This window comes from Manis javanica, chromosome 10, assembly GCF_040802235.1.
Source record: "Manis javanica isolate MJ-LG chromosome 10, MJ_LKY, whole genome shotgun sequence".
In the NCBI taxonomy this organism is placed as follows: domain Eukaryota; kingdom Metazoa; phylum Chordata; class Mammalia; order Pholidota; family Manidae; genus Manis; species Manis javanica.
This window is the reverse complement of record NC_133165.1, coordinates 50,087,684-50,107,566: the sequence shown is the minus strand read 5'-3', so window position 1 is coordinate 50,107,566 and position 19,883 is coordinate 50,087,684. Positions and strand designations below refer to the sequence as shown.

The 19,883-nt window shown below is 41.9% G+C and overlaps 1 protein-coding gene across 1 annotated transcript in view; it reads left to right on the top strand.

Annotated features, from left to right (window-relative positions):
• Positions 1-287: 287 nt before the first annotated feature.
• Positions 288-19,883, top strand: part of CACNG3 (calcium voltage-gated channel auxiliary subunit gamma 3) — a 90,554-nt gene continuing 70,958 nt past the window's right edge. Inside the window, exon 1 of the mRNA XM_036991956.2 lies at positions 288-1,552. Coding sequence (XP_036847851.1) covers positions 1,342-1,552 — 211 coding nt within the window. The 5' untranslated portion in view covers positions 288-1,341. The remainder of the gene's footprint in view (positions 1,553-19,883) is intronic.

Below are 19,883 nucleotides of genomic sequence, written 5' to 3'. Positions count from 1 at the left end.
CTTTTAGCAAGACGTGATCATATGTACATGAATAGTTCCGGTTCTGATCTGAGCACATTGTCTCCGGTGTAAACCAGAGCTCCAGAGAAAGGAGGGTAGACATATTGGTTTGTTTTCTGAGGATCCAAATTGAGACAGACTATACTCAGATGCGCCTGTGACAACACTTTTTGCCTGCCCAACTGAGACATGGAACCGTCGCCCGGAGTCGCCGGTCCCTTTAAGAAGACTCGGTCTTCCCCAGTGGGCTTTAGCGGCGCCCGCAGCAAAAGGCAAACTTGCCTGGCTCATTGGCGGGGGGGAAAACGCCGCGCTGGGTGGGAGCTGAGAGAGCGCCAGAGTGCGCTGCGGGCTCCTTTCCCCTTCCCCTTTCCTTAACCCTTCAGGGAGCGGAGGAACAGGGTCGTGCTGCAGCGCCAAAGAGCCAGGGCGCTGACTGCCCTGGGCTCCCGAAACTTTGCGCGGAGCGTGGGCTTTCCTGGGCATAGCTGAGCCGGCTGGCTGGTCTGGAAAGGGACGGGGGAACGGCGGGGGCGGGAGCCGACCCTTCTGCGCCCCAGGTCTCTAGCCCAGGCGCTGGAAAGGCGGGGGTGCAGCCGCCGCAGAGGAGCTGTCCCTCCAGCACCGCGGACCTGAAAGCTGGGCTTTAGGAAGGCGGAGGCAGGGCAACAGGCGGAGAACTGTCCCTTCAGCGCCGCGGACCTTTGCCCTCCGAAGAAACCGTCCGGCCCCCGCCCCAGGACTCTGTCTTTTCTCCAGTTTGAGCGGGGGTGTCGGAGCAGGCGGAGAGCTTTCCTGGGAGGCTGGGGAAGCAATGAACACTCTTCTCAGCGACTCGCCTCCCAGCAGTGCTATTTTTTGCCATCCGCCCTCACCCCCAGCACACGCGCTCGCACACACAAGCACGCACGCACACACACACACACACACACATAGACCTCTCTGGATTTCTTTGCCTTGAGTCTCCCGGAGCTGTGAGGAGCCAGGCATATCTCAAACGGAGCTGGCAGCTTCTGGCTCCGGAGCCATGCCCTGCACGGACCCTCATCCTAACCAAGCTCCCGAGGAATGAAAGGAACCCAGGGACCCTCAGAAAGCAGCAGTGATGTGGACCAACCCCCTGGAGCCTGCACCCTTCCGAGGGCCATAGGAGACCCAGGGAACTGGAGAGAGCTCCAGACTGGAAACCCCAGCTTTCCAGAAGTCCCTGTGGATGCTGACAAAAGGAGACCCGAATTTTTGGAAGAGTCTGTCCTAGGTGACCCAGCTGCATAGTAGTTTTTCCTCCGGCATTAACCCTCCCCCTCCAACCCCCAGCCATCCAGAGTACCATGAAGAATTATGAGGATGTGTGACAGAGGTATCCAGATGTTGATCACCACTGTGGGAGCCTTCGCAGCTTTTAGCTTAATGACCATTGCAGTGGGCACGGACTACTGGTTATATTCCAGAGGTGTGTGCAGGACTAAATCTACAAGTGATAATGAAACCAGCAGGAAGAATGAAGAAGTAATGACCCATTCGGGGCTGTGGAGGACCTGCTGCTTGGAAGGTATTTACAAATTCCTCTCAATGGCACCATATAATGCAGTTTCTGGTATTCTGATATTCCAGTGGGTGTTTGGGGCGATGAAGGCAATGATGGGGAAAGAGGAATAGCTCAAATTATTGCCAAGAATGCACAGATGTCCAGACTTCCCAGCAAGACTAATATTCTCTGGGATGAAGGGGTTGGATCTTGTTGATCGTTTTTGGTATAAGCTTCATGAAATAAGATTTTGTGGTGCTCTAGGCAGCTTCTGCAGTTGAGAAAAGTCTTCCAAGATCCCTAGGCATATATTGTAAACTGCTTTGATCTCTGGCTTGAGTTGGGGTCTTTGGCTCTGCTTAAATTGCCTTTTAGTGGGGGAGGAGGGAGGGAGAGGGTGGAGGGAGTGGAAGAGAGAGAAAGAGAGATCCTGGTTTAGCTTGGCATACTCTGAGGTATTTCCTTATTTCTCAACATGGTCTTATCAGTTTACTCTGAGTTTGATCTAACTAGATATTTTCATGAACTTCCATTGCCAACCAGTTCCAGACAAACATATATGAAGCACTACAGACACACATACACATTTAAGAAAACTTCTTTATTAATATGTGTTTCACTATTTGAGACCAAAACAAAACTGAAATCTTGGTATTTGGTGTCCACCTGTCTTCTTTTCTAAATCATCTCCAAACCCAACAAATGTATTTCCTTGACATTTGGATAAGATTGATTCTCTAAGAATTATATCTTATCACTTCTAATTTTAAAAATTGAGAATTATTCTAAATTATAATGAAGAGGACAGACCAATTTTAGAATATCAAGCTCTTGGATGGTCTATTAAATGTGCTTTTACTATACCAGGATTCACTCTCAGCATCACTGAACCATGCCTGGATGTCAACAGGAATAAACAGAAACATAGAGAACAAAATCAAAGCTCTTTGGAGCCTATGTGCCTGAGGGGCAGAAGGGAGTTTTCTCAGCCTTCTGAGGAATTTCTGAAGCTTGTCATGGTGATGGACAAGGAAGCCTGGGTTTCCTATATGCTCCCCTCTCCTGCTTGCTATTGGTTCTCCATGCCTGCATTCCCACTGGCTGGTATTTGTCAGGGCTTCTTGAGAACTTGCATTTATGTAAATGGCTTAGGAAATTATGCTATGACATCAATTGCTTGTGTAATATTGCATCATTCCCTGGCCTTCTTCCCATGTCCTGACACTCTGAACAACTGCTATCCTGACTGTAGCTCTACTATAGTTGATTGTTCCCAACACAAATTTGCAACTGGTGGTAAGCCCAGGTAGGAAAGGACTATTTTAACTGCAGCAAGGACTGTTTTAAATGCACTGTACTTAAAGTCAGAAGACCTGGGTAATGCTGCAAACTATTTGTGTGACCTTGGCTGAGACATTTACCCACTCCAGTCCTCAGTTTATTAATAAAAAAAATGATTAATTTAGACTAGGTAGTAGTTAATTAGCACTACTCAAAGCTCTTATTGTATCAAGTAGTATACAATTCTTTCTTGAACATTAAAAAAAAATCTAATATTTGTGATTATGAATGATTGGCTATGGTGAAGTCATTTGTCTTAAGGAAATTTCATAATTCCCTTTCCTATATTGACAAAAAGGGACTGAATTATCCTTTATAAAGCTATAGTTTGGTAGATGCTTTGATGCCTACATGGTTTTAGGGATGGCGTAAAGAACCTGAGGTTTCTATCAGGCCAAACACGGCACACAGACCATGTTTCAGTTATTTCCAGTTCTTCTGCCTCTTGGAATTAAACCTGGGAAAGCACAATTAGACACTGACTTTGTCTTCCCCCACCAGGGCCTAATATTCCTGAACACCTGCAGAATTTTTCAGTTGATAGTTTCTCTTCCTTCCAACATTATGCCCACAGTTTGTATAAGATTGGAACCCCACCCAGACATTCTGTGAATTTAGTGAGAGCAGTGAGAATTTGAATCAAGAAGGAACTGGATGAATCTAAAATATGTACTTAGCCAGGAAAACTCTTTTGAGGTAATTTGTTGCAGTCTCCAAGCAGTCTGGCCCAGCTATTTTTTATACACTTTTGAAATATTAACTAGAGTAAGATGCATAGACTTTAATGAACCACAATGAAAGTTTAGCTAACCCATGTAACCACCACTTAGATGGGCCTGGCTGAAATCTAAAGCCAAGATTTCTCTTCATGTACTGAATACATCAGGTGTTCAGGGAATTTGCAGGAGCCTCTAATTCTGCATGAGAAGACACAAGCAATAGTCAGCATCGTCCTCTCCTGGAATGAAGGTGTACCGCCATCTCTCACTCTTATCTCCTGTCTCTCAGAGTCTCAGCATCCTATTTCTGGTCCATTAAGTGTCAAAGAATAACTGGGGTCTTGTAGCTCAATTTTTCCTAGGTATTAAATTATAAGAGTCAATTCATCCATACTTTTTTAAAATCCATGAGATAATGTGGCTTTGTCCAAAAAAAGTGAATGCTCAGGAAGGGTATGACAGCCGTCAGTAATATCTGAAGGGCTGTCATATGGAACAGAGACTCAAAATGTTCTATGTGGCCTCAAGGGGGTAGAAGTAGGAACTATAGGAAAACAGGTCTTACCTCAATATACATAACTGTCCAATGTGGAATGGGAATCTTTAAGAGGTTATGAGCACTCCACCACCAAGGATATTCAAGTATAAGAAAATTATACCAATTGTTTCCAAACTTGGTTAGTCATCAGGATCCCATGAGAAGCTTTAAAAAATAGATTACCAGACCCCACAACTAGATTCTCTGCTTCCATAGGTCTGCAGTGGATCATTGGAATGTGAACTTTCTGAAAGTCCTCTAAGCAATTATGATGTAAAAGCCAACATGTATTGAGTATTTATAGTAGGCCTGGGAACAACTACATGTATTAAGAAGGATTATATTGCTCACATGAGAGAAGATAGTTTCCAGTTTTCATTTCTATAAGGTACCAGGATGTCATTTATCTTTAGTATTTACTATGTATTAGGACTTCCCTAGGAATCTTGAAAAATGAATGGTTTCATCTTCAAAGGAACTCAATTATGTAGACATTATCTTTATTTTATAGATGAGGAAGCCAAGGCCTGGAGAAGTTACATAAATTGCCCAAGGTCACATACCTAAACTCAGCATTTGTTAGAGAACATTAATTCATGGTCTGCTGGATAAGTTGCTACTGGTACAAACATTAGCTTGTGAGAATGCCGAGACACATGGGTTTTTCCATTTAGAAGCCCCAGATCCCAAAACACTCAGCATGCCTGTGCAGTGTCTGCAGGGGGGCAGGAGCCACCAGACAAACACAGACTTAGAGGCTGCAAAGGACACGCTTTGAATGAAAAAACAATCAACCTATGTAGAGACACCCACACTGAGAAACCCAAACGATTGCCTGACTCATTATCTGGAAAGCAGCAAGGCATTCACATAGTGGTGCCCCAACCTGCTGCCTGTTTTCAATGGCAGCATGTGAATTTGAATGAGAACATGTTCAGTGTGTGATTCTCTCATTAAGAAGACCTCTTGAAATCTTAGATACAATCAAAGTGATGTATTTAGTTAGTGGAAAGACCACTGGCCTAATGGCAAGGAACTCTGGGTGTTAATCACATTTCTGTCACTAACAGTTATGTGAAATATGCATGTTATTATCCTCCTTTGGACCTCAGTTTACCCAAATCTAAAATGAAAGCTTCAGGTAGGATTAGGGAGTAACAAATCCAAATGTCCATGTAGCCTATACACATAATGTAAAGTGTGAAACAAGCATTTTACTGTCCTCTTAACAATCTATACGGCGGGAGGAGGTAACTGCATTTGAGAAGATACATGGTATCTGAAACTTGGTCTCAGTGTAGAGGCAACAGAGAGTGTCAGGGACTGTGGCAAACTGGGAGCACAGATCCCACACAGGGGCTACTACTACTTGGCTTGAATTGATTTTTACTCTGGGGAAATGTGTACCAAATTTGGCCCAATACTGCAAATTGTAAAAAACCAGATGTAAAACTGCTTGATTTTAAAATATGGGCAACTAATTTAACCTTTTAAAAACACAGTGCAACCTTAGGAATTTACCCAAAGAAAAAAAAATCCCTGATTCAAAAAGATATATGTACTCCTATGTTTATCATCACACTTTTGAAATAGCCAAGATATGGAGGCAACCTGAGTGTCAATCAGTAGATGAATGGACAGAGAAGATGTGGTACATATACACAATGAAATATTATTTGGCCATAAAAAGAAAAGAAGTCTTGCCATTTGCAACAACGTGGCTGGATCTAGAGGGTATTATGCTCAGTGAAATAAGCCAGATGAAGAAAGACAAGTACCATATAATTTCACTTATTCATGGAATGTAAAAACAAAGCAAAACAGAAGGAACAAGACAGCATTAGAATCACAGACACTGAGAAGTATCTAGTGGTTACCAAGGGGGAGGAGTTGGGGCAGGTGCAGGGACAAGGGGGATAAAAGGGCATAATAATTTGCAATCACAGAATAAATTGATCATGGGGACTGTTGAGCCACTGTGGTGTACATTTGAAACCAACATAAGATTATATAATGATACTTTAACAAAAAATAAATTTAAAAAAATTTAAAAGAAAAAAACCCCACAGTGCCAGCCAAACTAAACTTATCTTGTAGCTGAATTTGGGCTACAAGGGCTTCCAGTTTTAAGCCCTAGAAATTATCTAAAAGGCCCTTTTAATCCAAATTTCTGATATTTCTGTATTTGATACCTGAATTTCTCTTCCTTAGTCAATCATTACTCTTACAATTCATTAAAAAATGCTTACTAAGAAAAAGAAAGCCCACTTAGGCTTTTAGGTCAGGGAACTTAAAATTATGGAAAAGAGTTTCAATTAACTGCTATTTCTGTTACAGCTGGGCCCAGGTAACATCAAACATCTGGCTGAAAATCTGAAAAAAAAATTAGCCAGTCATTAGAAGTTCCCCCATGTTTCCAAATCTCCAGATGGTTGACTTTTTCAGCCAGATGGGGTTGCAGCTTTATTTATGTGTTCAGAGCCTTCAGGGAAGCTGCAAAGATGTGGTGGTGGACAGGGATGAAAGAAGGACATAACATTTGTTGAGTATTTCCTATGTGCCAAGCCCTGTGCTAGGTGCTTTCATATATATTAACTCATACTTTTCATATTCCTTACTCCCTCCAGTAGAATATAAACTTGATAAGGACAGGAATGCTTGTCTGTTGAGGGCATTGCTACATCCCTAGAGCTTTGAAACAGTACCAAGTAGTCCCTTCTGCAACTCTAGTCCTAGATCTAATGCTTCACCTTCTCTTATACGTGGGTGCAGAATGTATGAGAACTCTCTTCCTCTCTTCCTTACTCTTAACCTTCTCCCTGTTCCTTTCCCTACACTCTTCCTCCTTGCCCCTAAAGTGCCAGAGGCAGATAGATCAGAGAAGTGGACTGGAGTCTTAAGGCAGAGTGGGAGTGAATGACCACGACTGTGTCTGTGGGGCACTTCAGAACTGGGGAGGTGGCAGAGGCTGAGGTGTGAGCATGACTAATATTCAGCCAGAATCTGTCCATATTGCCATGCTGTTTGTTGAAATGTTGAAATACTTCCCTACCTGTTCATAAACAACATCAGGCCCAAGTGCCTCACCAAATCTCCACCACTATAGCCACCCTAGCCCTTCCTGAAGCTCCTAGACATGCATAAGATCCTTCAAGTAAAGGATTTAAGACCTGGCTCAGCAAGGGCCAGCAGGATCCTGCTCCAGCCCAATGGAAGCATCCATTCTAATTGACTGGTCTTGGGTCCTACTGGTGGTTAGATATTTTTAGTCTGACTCCTACTTGTATCATACAACAGCAGTGAAGATCTACTCCTCTTTTTTCTACCTCATACCCAGACCTCTACCTTCTGACTCTAAGATCTTAGGAAGTAGAGGATTTGAAAATACTTTTGTTTTCTTCATCACTTGAAAACTTATCTTCTGGATTAGGGAAAAAGACAAGTGTTCCACATTCTAAGGTTGGGTGGCCAGTGTGGGTTATTAGTATGGATGACTAGCACTGGTTACTAGCACGAAGAAAAAGTAAAACAAGAAAAAAACAAAAAATACAAAAGATGACTGTGTCCTTTGAATGCTTTCATAGAGCAGTGTCTAATAATCTTACCTAATGAATCATCTGATTCTTTAGGGGAATGTAACTTTGTTTGACGGGTTTCATTAGATTTGGGGCCAGTGGTATTGTTAGATGTTTACTTGTAGAAAACTTGGGAAGATGTGCATAAATTTTTTATTCACTAGAGGTCCAAATGATTTCTGTTCATTAGAGGTGATAACCTTAAATGTTGCAAGTTTATTGCCTACCCTCTAGGACATCAATCAGTTTTATATCTTACTTAACAATCTTATTTCAGTTTTTTTTTTTCACTAAAAAAAATAACATCCTCCTTTGAAACAGCTTTGTCATTCTGCTGGTTCCTTCATTGTTGAGCTGAGTAAAACTTGACATAAGCTTACTGTGTACAGAATTATAGAAACGTAGAATTATGTTTCTAATGATATTAAAATTATATTCTGACATGTGGAAGTATTCCCAGTGAAACCAATGTTTCTTAAAGAGAAGGCCAAAACACTGCAACATTGTTTTTGTGTTTCCCCCCACTCCCATAACCCTGCCAGAGCCAACTTATTCAATGTAGGAGTGAAGGGGCCTTTAATAATTATGAAAGACCACAGAGAATATTAGATAATTGCTGGGGCTTTGAGGTAGACCTGGATTCTTACCTGAATCCTGCTGCTTACTGGCTGCAAGACCTTGAAAAGTGCTTATCCTCTGAGCATGAGTTTCTTCACCTGTGACATGAAGAAACAAAGGTATCAAGCCCTTTCAACTCTTTCTTAGTTCTTCTTGTAGTTCCTTCATACCGCTTAATAATAGGTTGACTGGTAGTCCTTGTTTCATTCATTTTAGACAATACCCACTTGCTAAAGCAAATGGTAAGTTAGCTTTCTCATACCACTACCCTCCAACTCAATTCTTTAGTTTCTCAATGAGCTAACCCGTAGCTCCAAGAAGAATCATCTGCAAAGACTGAGAATGCCTGGAAGAAAAAGAGATACTGGCATTTCATTCCTGTATTGGACACTTGCTTAGACAGCACAACTGCTCATCTGCTCAGTGTAGGACTCTTACTTCAGCCAAGGACTGGAGGGAAACACCAAGGCTAAGAGAGGGAATGGCAGTGAGGCAGCCTGTTGGAATGGGGAGGTTCTGTGAACTGAGTGCATCTGGTGGTGGATAGCTGAGTCTGAGCCATTTTTTCAGTATCCCACCCAAGAGACTGGCCCATTAGGAAAGAAGACCTGAGTTGGGGCTGCATTATATTCATGAAGATATCCTGCACAGGGCTGCTGAGCCTAAGAGTCAAGCAGGGCCTGAGAGTCAGCCCATGCCCCACTCCCCAAGCCATGCACACTGGTCCAGAAATAAGTCCATACCAAGAGAGGACCACCTTTAAAAAGTGTTCATAGGGTACTGTATGGGCCAGCTGTAGACCAAGCAGCATGAGGCTATGAGTTGCCAGTGGTAGGCAACAAAGTGGGGTAGAAAAGGCTGGACCAGACACAGATATCCCCCATTGGGAAAGGAAGTTGCAGTGGCAAGACCTCCCCATGGCCATGTACATGCCTCTGAGTCCCTGCCACTCAGAAAGTCCTGACAGTCAGTGTTAGCTGGAGAAGCAGTAACAGTGAGCAACCTCACCCAGCTAAGTGAAGTGATATTTTGGTCTTTGGTTCCTTCCTATTTTTTGCCACAACATACGGAAGGTGCTCAAATCCAGCAGAGGGAGGAATTGTGATACGGCTTTACAATCAGGAAGCTTTAACAACCAAAAGTGCCTGGAAAGTTATGAAATCTGCCCAAATATCATTAAGGAAATGCAAGATTGGATATAACACAGGAATAAGCCAAAATAAAACAGTTACATGTTTATACTTGACGAATCTGAGAATCATCGATAAAAAGGATATATGTCATCATGTTTTGTCTCTAAAATTCTAAAATTGCAAACTCAGTGGTATATACATACAATGATACATAACTGTATCTCAGGGGCTGGCAAATTACAGCCCTTGGGGCAAATTCAGTGCATTGACTAATTTTTTGTACCACTCACAGGCTAAGAAAATTTTGCCCATTTTTAAATGGTTGAAAAAATTTAAAAATATCTAATGATATTTCCTGACACATAAAAATGATAAATTCAAATTTCAACATTTATAATTCTGAATTTGGTCAGTAAAAATGTATGGAAATCTGTTTTCTTTCTTGTTATATATGCATCTACATAGCATCCTTGATTTTGTTGCTTGGCCTGAAGAGCCTAAAATATTTACTCTCTGGTCCTTTACAGGAAAAGGTAGGCTTGCCAACCCCTGATGTATCTTACATGTAGCAATCTATGATAACACTTTATTTCTAGGAGTACCCTTTGTTATCCCCAGAATATTGAATTGCTTTTCTATTTTCTTGCACTGTTTGCCTTTATTGTAGATTATTCATCTGATCAGGTATTCTGTTGGGTCCTTTTTCCTTTCCTGGGGAATTTGCACTTAGTTCTTTACCCAGGTAGTCCTTGACCTCTTCTTGATACATAGCAGGGTTGAAAGAAAGTCAATGAGATCCTTTCTGTGATGGATTCCAGGAAAAGCCAGTCCCTGACTAGGTATACAGGGAACAATACCTATTGGTGTTGGCAAGGTAAAGTGGGCGGGGGGTGGGGGGAGGCACAGTTCTCATAGCAATGAAAGGAAAGGGACACTTCAGATGGACTGAAGATAGACTCAATCAGACAAGGTTAATGGGCAGGTAAGGGTGAAGAAATTGAGGTCTACAGAAAACAGGCTGTTGGTATTGGGAGTCTAGATGGAGGCTCTCCTCCATGTATCTCCATGGATGAGGTTCAGTATGCTTGTAAAGTTTCAAGAAAAATATTGCATAAGTGGGCACATTTCTGGAGAGAGTTTCATCCTCCAAAAATGATAAGAATCACCTCTGTGGAGGTTAGGACAGTGGTGACCCTGTGATGACACTTAGGATCGCCCCGACGTAGATGGTAATTGAAGACAGGAAAGTCCTCAGGGAGTGCCAGAGAAAACCCAGTGAATCCAAAGAGGGAAAATGACAGGACCCTAATTTGCACTGATACTTATGGGGCAAGGAACAGAGTGAAATGGAAAAAAGAAAAGCAGAGATGAATAGTGAGTTTTGGGGTTTGACTAGCATTTTGAGGGTCTATTGCAGGGTGTGCCAAAATGATGCTGATGAAGAGCAAGGTGTAGGCTGGAAGCTCTGCAGCCTGAGAGAGCTTCCTGGAAGGCAGAGGACCTGCCAGCAGGCCACTTGCTGGGTCTGCCCACTTCCAGGGCAGTCCTACCCTTCCTCCTGCGGTCAGTATCAGGTGAGAGACCAGTATAGGTCCTTGGGGGCTGCTTCCAATGAAGCTTCGGAAGGAGAGGATGGGCCATAAGAACTCCAGAAAGAGTTGCCAAGGAAATAGTAAAAATAATAAATAGTTAACACTTAATGAACAACTTCTCGGTACCAAGCTACATTACTAAAACAGATTGAGTACTCATTTCTGGGCTAACCCCTGAACATTTATTTATTTAACAAAAACACACTACATGCCAGGCACTGTTCTAAGTGGGGATTGGACACATATGTTTAATCCTTGTGACCTCTTCAAGAGGTAAATATTATTATCCCCCGTTTTGCGAAGGAGGGAATGGAGACCCAGAGGGCACATGATTAGTAAGAGGCAGAGCTGGGATTCAAAATCTTCCTTGTTGCCTTTCATTATTGTACTCCACACACTAGGATATATATTTAGTATAAACAGATGCAAATGCTTCTCATAATAGCCCTGTGTTCTACCAGTAGGTCTCTTCCACCAACAAGTAGCCTGTGGTTCAGAGAAGTGAAGTAGTTTACACAAGATTGCCTACTAGAGGTAGCAGAGCTGTACCAGAAGCTTCTCCCTAACCAGCACACTGAACTGCCTTAATTTAAGGGCCCAGGCCTGGTGAGTGGGTCTTCAACCTGCCCACTCTCATGTCAAGATGCATTTGGTGTCAGTCACTGGCTCTGAGCCATTCAATGACTGGAAATATTATGAAAGATAGTTGTCCTAATTCTTATTCCAATCCAGAAAGCAGGGTCAAGAAAAAGAAATGGCAAAGCAAACAAGATTTAGACACTATGACACTAGACTATGAAGAAACAGCACCTCGGGAGAGCAAATGTAAATGTTTTTAGAAGATAGCAATACCAATCATGTAAAAGCAAGAACAGTTGCTTTCCCAAAGAGTCTGATAAAACACAAGTAAGCAAATTATTGGAGATTCTTCTTCCACTTTGGATGTGGGGTGTTTGTAAACTTGGGGAAGCCATTAGGTTTGTGGCTGTCTCCCTTCCTGAGGATTAAACTTGGGTACATCCTTCATTTGACTTCTTTGAGCTTTTGAGTCTGTGTCAGGCAAGAGTCAAGGAATCCTGGCCTGGATAACTCTGCTACATAGGGGTTTGCAGTCTGATTCTCCCTCAGCACTGAGAGGGCCCAGAACATCTTTGAAGAGCACAAAACACCCACTAGACATTCAGTAGACCAGTGTGCCACCAGGTCTCTGTCTCTTAGTGACCTTGGGCTTGAGTGGGCCAGAAGTGGGCAGCGGAGATGGGATGGGGCAGGCGAGGCCTGACACCATCTACCCATCTTTTAACCTGCATGTTGAAATAAATATTATCATTATCTTATTGCCATCTAAATACTATTTCTCTACCATATGTCCCTGAACCACTAAGTTTAATACCAGAGGCTGGCACACAGCATTCATTGTCTTTATTCAATAAACATATATTGGATTTTTGGATTTTTTGCTTAAGAGTAGGTAATTCAATTGCCTTGAGCTTCTCCTGGTGAACCCATGTAACTCCTAACAATTACTGTTGTGCTCTTCAGTGCTTACAAACCACTTTTAAAATAATATATCCCACAACCTCTGGCCCAGTTGTTGGTAATTCGGCAGTCTGTATTTTGAGGAAGTCCTACTTCACAGTCTTGAAAATCTCACAGTGATTTTTCCATCCCTTATTTTCAATTTCCCCATCAAAGATGATTTTGAGTGATTCAAAAGTCTCATTTTAAAATTCCCTCAATGCTTGGGATGCAAATTTTGGAAAAGAAGAAAGAAAATACATGTTGTGTGGACATATTGTACACTAATCCAGCAGACACTGTTTCTATTCTTCATGCTTCAGATTCTATACATATTTGGTTACCTACATGTTTAGGAAATGGGATTTCTACAACTCTGTGTTCTACAGCATATGCTATTCACATCATGTATAGCTACCTTGGAATACAGTAATACCTACCTGTTAAATGAAAGTGCTTCAAAAAATCCTGGGTAACTGTTGAGGTGTTTTCCATCATCACATCTATTACAAAATTCTTCTGTCACCTGTGGAAATTGGTTTTGGCATAGAGCAGTTAATACAGATGTGTATTTACAACAAATCATTTTGACCCTTTGTAGATTACAAGACAGTAGAACCAATTAGCTGTTTATCAGCTTAAAAGTGCCTTAAAATATGTACTACCAAGTACAAAACAAATACTGGTTTTTCAAAATGTTACTTTTCACCAAAGACCAATCTGGCTTGTGATCAAAATGCTCTAAGTGTTTAGAGAAAAATAAAAAGATCAAATCAAGAGGCAGTGATGTTAATCTGAGTCAAAGGTCTGCTGCACAGCATAATAATTGTTCTTTTCTGTTTTTGCACTCTGTGGTGAGTGATGGCTTAGCTCCCGAGCAGTGGGGAAATGGCAGGATTAGGTTCCAAGAGATAATGAGGTCTGAGCCAAGGAAAATTCAGTCTGGGCTACCCCCAAAGATGATTTTCCAGTTACAGTGCCTGGGGCTGAGCTTCAAGCCCATCCTATTGGCTTAGGGAATGCAGAGTCCTAGCCCCACAATATGGCCTTTCTCCAAACTGTCCCAAAGCAGAAAATGTGCTGGAGTGGGAAGGGGGCTGAAACTGTAAATAGTGTGGTCAAGGTAGGCTTCCTTGGGAAGGTGACATTTCACTCCAAATATGAAGGAGGTGAAAAACCAAGCCTGGTGGTGATCAGGGGAAAGAACATTCTAGGCAGAAGGAGCAGCAAGTGCAAAGGTCCTGAGGTGAGGATGTGCCTGGTGATGTTCAAGATGCAAGGAAGCCAGTGTGGCTGAAATGGATAGACAAGCAGGACAGGAGTAGATCAGTTGAGGATGCTGGGGGCCAGATGGTTTGGGGCCTTGAGGAAGTTGTAAGGGCTTTGGCATTGACTCTGCATGGACTAGAAACCTTTGGAAGATTTTGAGACCAGGAATGACATGTTCTTGAGTTTGCCATGTCAGAGTCTTCTCCTCAGCTGTGTTATTTGCTGTTTGATAGCATAAACTCCCTTGCTTCCTGCAGCCAAGGACTTCAGCTCTGGTCTTTAACTCTCACCTCACCTTGCCCTCGTGCTTCTCTAAGACTGGGCACAGTGGGATGCCAATTCTCCAGCATTGTCTTCTTCCCCTGAACACAAACCATGCTCCCTTATTGTTTTTAGCACTGCATTTCTTATTTTGGAGAAATGGGGGGAAATGACAAAGATGTGGAAGTTTCTCATGCTTACCAAATCTTGCAAAGCTCTTAGTCATCCATCCTGTTGGGCAGCCCTTTCCTAACTCACAGCTTCTCACACTTTCTCTAGCTCAAGCTGGCCTCTTCTCCCATACAGGTTCCCTTCTCAGCCTGGAGATCTCACAGGAGGTGTGAAGTGAGTGGTTTGCATTTGGAGGGAACTCCAGCCTGGGTCCCCTGCTTTACAAGTACTTATTAAGCACCTACCAAGTGCTAGATACTGTGTTAGGTGCTGAGGATTCAGAATAAAGTAGACAAGTTCCCATCTTGGTTGAGTTCACAATTGTGTGGCAAAGCTGCTGATAAAGTGCATCCAGGTGAATAGCAAGATGCTCCTGGTGCTTGGAGTAGGGGTCTGACTTAATCGGGGGGCAGGGGAAGGGCAGCTTGTCACAGAAATGTCCTCTTAGTGTTTGGGTGTCCCCAAGGTGCCTGGCCTGCAAAAGGTGCTCAAACCACATTTTCCAAATGCACAAAAAGGCTCATTTAGGGTGACCAGAGGAGAACTGACCTTCCCTAAGTCCTGGAGGCTGGCATAGGAATAAATTCAGAGATCCTGGTTTCTTATCCTTAAGCAGAGGGCAAAGAGAGCAGGATGCTAACCTACATCTAGAAACTCATGGAGACAAAGTGAGTGACTACACATTTCTCCCCTTTTTAAAAAATTAGTGAACTTAAAAAAAAAATCCTGGGTATTTAATTTTTGTCATGTTCTTTTGAGCGGCCTGTTTCCCCTATTGTATTCTTAATTAAAACAATCGTCATATAAAAGTAAAAAATCAATATAACTTTCAAAACAAAATAGACAAGGCCAGGTTTCTCCTGTACCCTCACTACAGTCTAAGCCCCTTGCCCCCAAATGACTATTTGTAGCTTGGTGAATCTCTGATAAATATCACTTCCCTGTTTTTCTGCTCTAACATACCAAAGAGATTAGAAAGGGTGTATTTTCCTCTTCCAGTTCAAATGCTTCATAATTTACTCAAAAGTTTTAAAAAATTGTCTTACAGTTTATTAAGACATTGAATCATGCACAGTATTTCAAAAATCACATCATATGCAAGGGCTTTTAATGACAAGCATCCCCATCAGAGGGGCTTGCTTCTTCTCATCCCAAGCCTTACTCCTCAGAGCAAGCTTTTTAAAAATCATGTCTGATTCGGTTCTTCTGGTGGTTGCATCCATCCCTCTAAATAGTATGTTTATCCTCTATTTCTTGATTTATAATCTGTTGACTTCCTGCCATAATAGGTGAGGATTTTGCTAACTCACACCTTCCTGTGTATTGATTAGCTTTCTAATTTCTAAAAATAACATAAACCTTCATTTCTTTTTCGACACACCTTGTGTAGAATACCCTAGCTTCCCACTTTATAGAATGAGGATGTCTGCATTCCCTCCTTCTACCTTCCCATGTGTTAGTTATATTTTTACTTTTTCCTTGTCAAGACTCATTCCACTTGCATTTTATCTATCACTATGCTATCTTGCATGTTGGGGCTGTACATTGATTCTGGACTTTGAAAGCCAATGAAATTATTGATTATGTTGACAAAGTTCTAGGCAAAGGTAAGTTGTTTCATAGGATTACATTTTTCTCCCTGTGGTTTCAATGTCACAATCGCTGAGTCATTCAAAGAAAACTATCCAAATGGAGTCTCCTTTCTAACACTTAACCAGTTATTCAAAATCATGCCTGTGTTTGTTTGCATCACATTTGGGCTTTTTTTGTACAGCTTTCATTTTCCCTGAGTTTCTGAGTGACTCAAATGGTCTTTCAACAGGCCATTTCAGAGTAAAATTGGGTTTTTTAAATAGAAGCCCTATGGTGAGGTAAAGGACCTTTTGGAAAATAAAAAACACGCCTTCCTCCCTTTTTTTCTGCTTTCTTGGTATAATGCAGTAGTTAAGAATTCAGCCTGTTCGGATTGATCTCAATTCCCAGGTCTATCATGTAGAGCTGTGTGACTTTAGCTATGTTACTTAACCTCCCTGTGTTTCAGTTTCCTCATCTATAGAATAGGAATTATTATTGTACCTACTTATAAGGTTGTTATGGGTATTTAATGGGTTAATATTTGTATGGCATTTAAAATAGTGTGCATGTAAGTACTAATATATTGTTGCTTTTCATCATCTTCCTGGGAGGGACAGATCAGAGTCTGTCCATCTGCATTGTTCTGCCAACAGCAAGGAGCATCCAGGCTGCAGTGACCACTGCTCTGTTAGCCCCAAGAATCTTTGCTCTTTTTTGTCTTTGCTTCCTGGAGTCAAAGCCAGTGATGTAGCTGGTGGAGACCTTACCCGGGAACCAGATTCATGGTCTTTGGTGAACATGTTGGGCCTGATTCTTTTCACACTGGTTGATGAGGTGGCCCAAACCCTCGGGAATCTGTATTCTACAATATCCCCCAGATGAGCCATCTGGGGAAACCATTAGCACTTAATAAATAGCAATAGTGAGTGCATACTGTGTGCTTACCTGTATTATCTCACTTAGTCCTCCAAAAGCCCTATGGGATATTATACCCATTTCACTGATAACAAAGTTGCTCAGGGAAGTACCATCCCCAGTTCTCACAGCCAGTGAGTGGTAGAGGTAGGATTCAACCCCAAGTCATGTAAATCTGAAAACCAATGTCCTTAATGCTGATGTTCCAACCCAGTGTTCTCAAAGTGTGTTCTGTTAACCCCAGAGATAAGGGGGGTCTCCCAAGACCATTTTATGAGGGTCTTCAAGGTCAACACTATTTCATAGTAACAGTAAGATACAATTTGCATTTTTCAATGTGTTGACATTTGCACTGATGATGCAAAAGCAATGGTGGGTATGGAGCCCCAGCATGAACAAAGGCAATGGCACCAACTATACCAGCTGTCACTGTATTCATCACCACCCCTTGCCCACTGTGAAAGGAGATGCGAGTTTCCTTAGTTGATGAAGCAGTAAAAAAGTATTAATTTTATTAAATTTCAAACCTTATATGTAACAAAATGGGACTAGCACATAAAGCCCTTCAGCTATAAGCCGAGGTCTCTAGCAAAGACCCTTGTATGACTGAGTTGTGAGCTGAACTAGCTGCTTTTTTTTCCATGAAACATCATATTTACTTGAAAAGAATGGCTGACAGGCAAATTATGGTTATTCAGCCTGTGTAGTTGGCAGACATTTTCCCAAAAATGAGCTAAGTAAGCCTGTCACTTCAAGGAAAGCAACTTACAGTATTTATGGCCAAGGATAAAATTCAAGATTTCAAGTGAAAATTACAATTTTGTTTGTATCTGCCCCTATGAGTATATATGATTTTTCAAATATTGTGTAATGAAAAGTACCAAATTTGGAAGCTCTATAACTCAGTGAACCAATATTTTCCAAATGACCAATGCATGATGTTAAAAATTATCCCTGGGTAAAATACAGGATTAGAACAATGGATTTTAATGTACTAGAGCATGAAAAGTTAATTAATATGCTTTCAGATTCCACATTGCAACTAGCCTTTAAGAAATTACCGCTTGTTGAGTTTTGGTGTAGTATCAAAGAAGAACATTCACAATTATTTTTAAAAGCTATTCAAATACTTCTCTCTTTGTCAACCACGTATTTGTGTGAGGCTAGATTTTCTTCATATACATTAACCAAAGCAACATTTGGCAGTAGATCAAATACAGAAGCAGATAGGAGAATCTGTTTGTCTTCTATTGAGCCAGACAAAAAATACAAAAAGAAATGCCACTCATCTCCCCATTTTTTGTTTCAGAAATGTTTTTCATATAAGTTATTTATGCCAACATGAAATTGGGTTTTCAATATTTTCAAATAAATATTTTAAGAAATTATTTTCAAAATAATTATTTTAACTAATTTTAAATAAATATTAAAAAATTTTTTTAGTTTTAGTTCTGACACAGGAAATGCTTATAGATATAACCCACCTAAACCACAGCTTTATAATTTGCATAAATGTACAGGAGTCCTGAGACCAAAAAATTTGAGAATCTCTGCTATAGCTGTATTTTAATTCTGTTGACAAACTTCAAGTGCTTGAGCAGAGCGACTGAAGTAGCCATCTCTATATTTTTGTCAGAAGATTTCCTTCTAGTTCTGCCTTGTCTTCTTCAGTAGGAGATGAAACATGGTCCCTTGGCATGTCCCAGGCTCTCTGTTTTTGAGTTCTCTTTAGTTGCAGCTAAGCTCAGCCATTGTTCTGCCATCACTGGGATATAAGAGGCAATGTGAATTTCAGCAGGCGCTGAAAGAGATGTCTTTGATTAAAATGCAACCCTGCTGGTATAAAGTTTGACAGGGCCTGAAGGATTCATCGTGTTTTGTGTCTTTGTTCACAAACACCAACAAAGTTTAGCCATGACTCCACAAAGAGGGGAAAGCTTGGGATCTACAGTGAGATTCCTTGTATGTGAGACAAAGCAAAGTGTAGGAAAACTGAGCTGTGATTTCTCAGGTTTTTGGTGGATGGGCGTTTAAACATGTATTAATTGTCTACCTTCTAATAATAATTAAAAGAAATGTGTCTGAAGACAAAGAGTTTAGGGAATGGAAGGGACCACTGGGCACTCACAGAATAAACATTTCTCCTGGCCTGTCCCATGCTGGGCACTGGGACTCTAAGATAAATGGGAAATAGAAAGGAGGCTTAGGGTGTTGCCAGGAATGTTTGCTCCTGTTTGTTTGTTGTTTTGCCAGCCTCACATCTATCTCCCTTTTTCTGGCAGCCATGTTCTGATTTACTCTTTTGAGCTCTCACATCACCCTGTCCTTCTGTCTTCCATCCATGTGGTCTGATGGGAACTGACTCCAGCGTGGCTCTCAGGAGATGTGTGTCACCCAGGAAGGACCTTGATGGTCACCGAAAGGCATCGAGAGTTTATGCTAAGGCAGTGGTTCTCAGTAGGGGTGATTTTGCCACCCCCACCACCCCCTGTCCCCACTACCAGGGGACATTTGCAATGTCTGGTGACATTTTTGGTGGACATGACTTGGGTAGGAGTGTGGGTGAGTACCACTGGCATCTAGGGACTGAGACCAGGGATGTCCCTAAACATTCTGTAATGCACAGGACAGTCCCCCACCCCAGCCCCCAACAAAGAGTTATCCAGTCCCAAGTGTCAACAGTGCCAGCTGAGATTGAGAGCCCTGCTGGGAAGATCATGGAGAGCTGTTGAAGGGTTCTAAGCAGAGGAGTGATGTGATCTGAAATGGCAAAGAGCTGGTAGTCGAGCACCGGGTGGGAACAGGTTTTTTCGAAATGTAAGCGTGAAGCAGGGAGATAAGCCAGTTGGGGAGGGGGCTGTTGCCGCAACCCCAGTGAAGAAAACTCTAGAAGTTTGGAAGGAGGTTTGATGCGGAAATACACATTTGGAAATTGTCCATAGCAAAGGGATAGGCCATTGAGTGTGAATAAGGGTCTCCAATAAGGCCTTTGGAAATACCCATGCATGGCCAGTTAACTAACGGTAATATCTAGTATTGTTTGGGAGTTTCTGTGCCAGCCAAACCATGCTAAATAATTCATGTGGTCACATCTGACCCTTTTAACCATGCTTATCATTTTCATTTTACA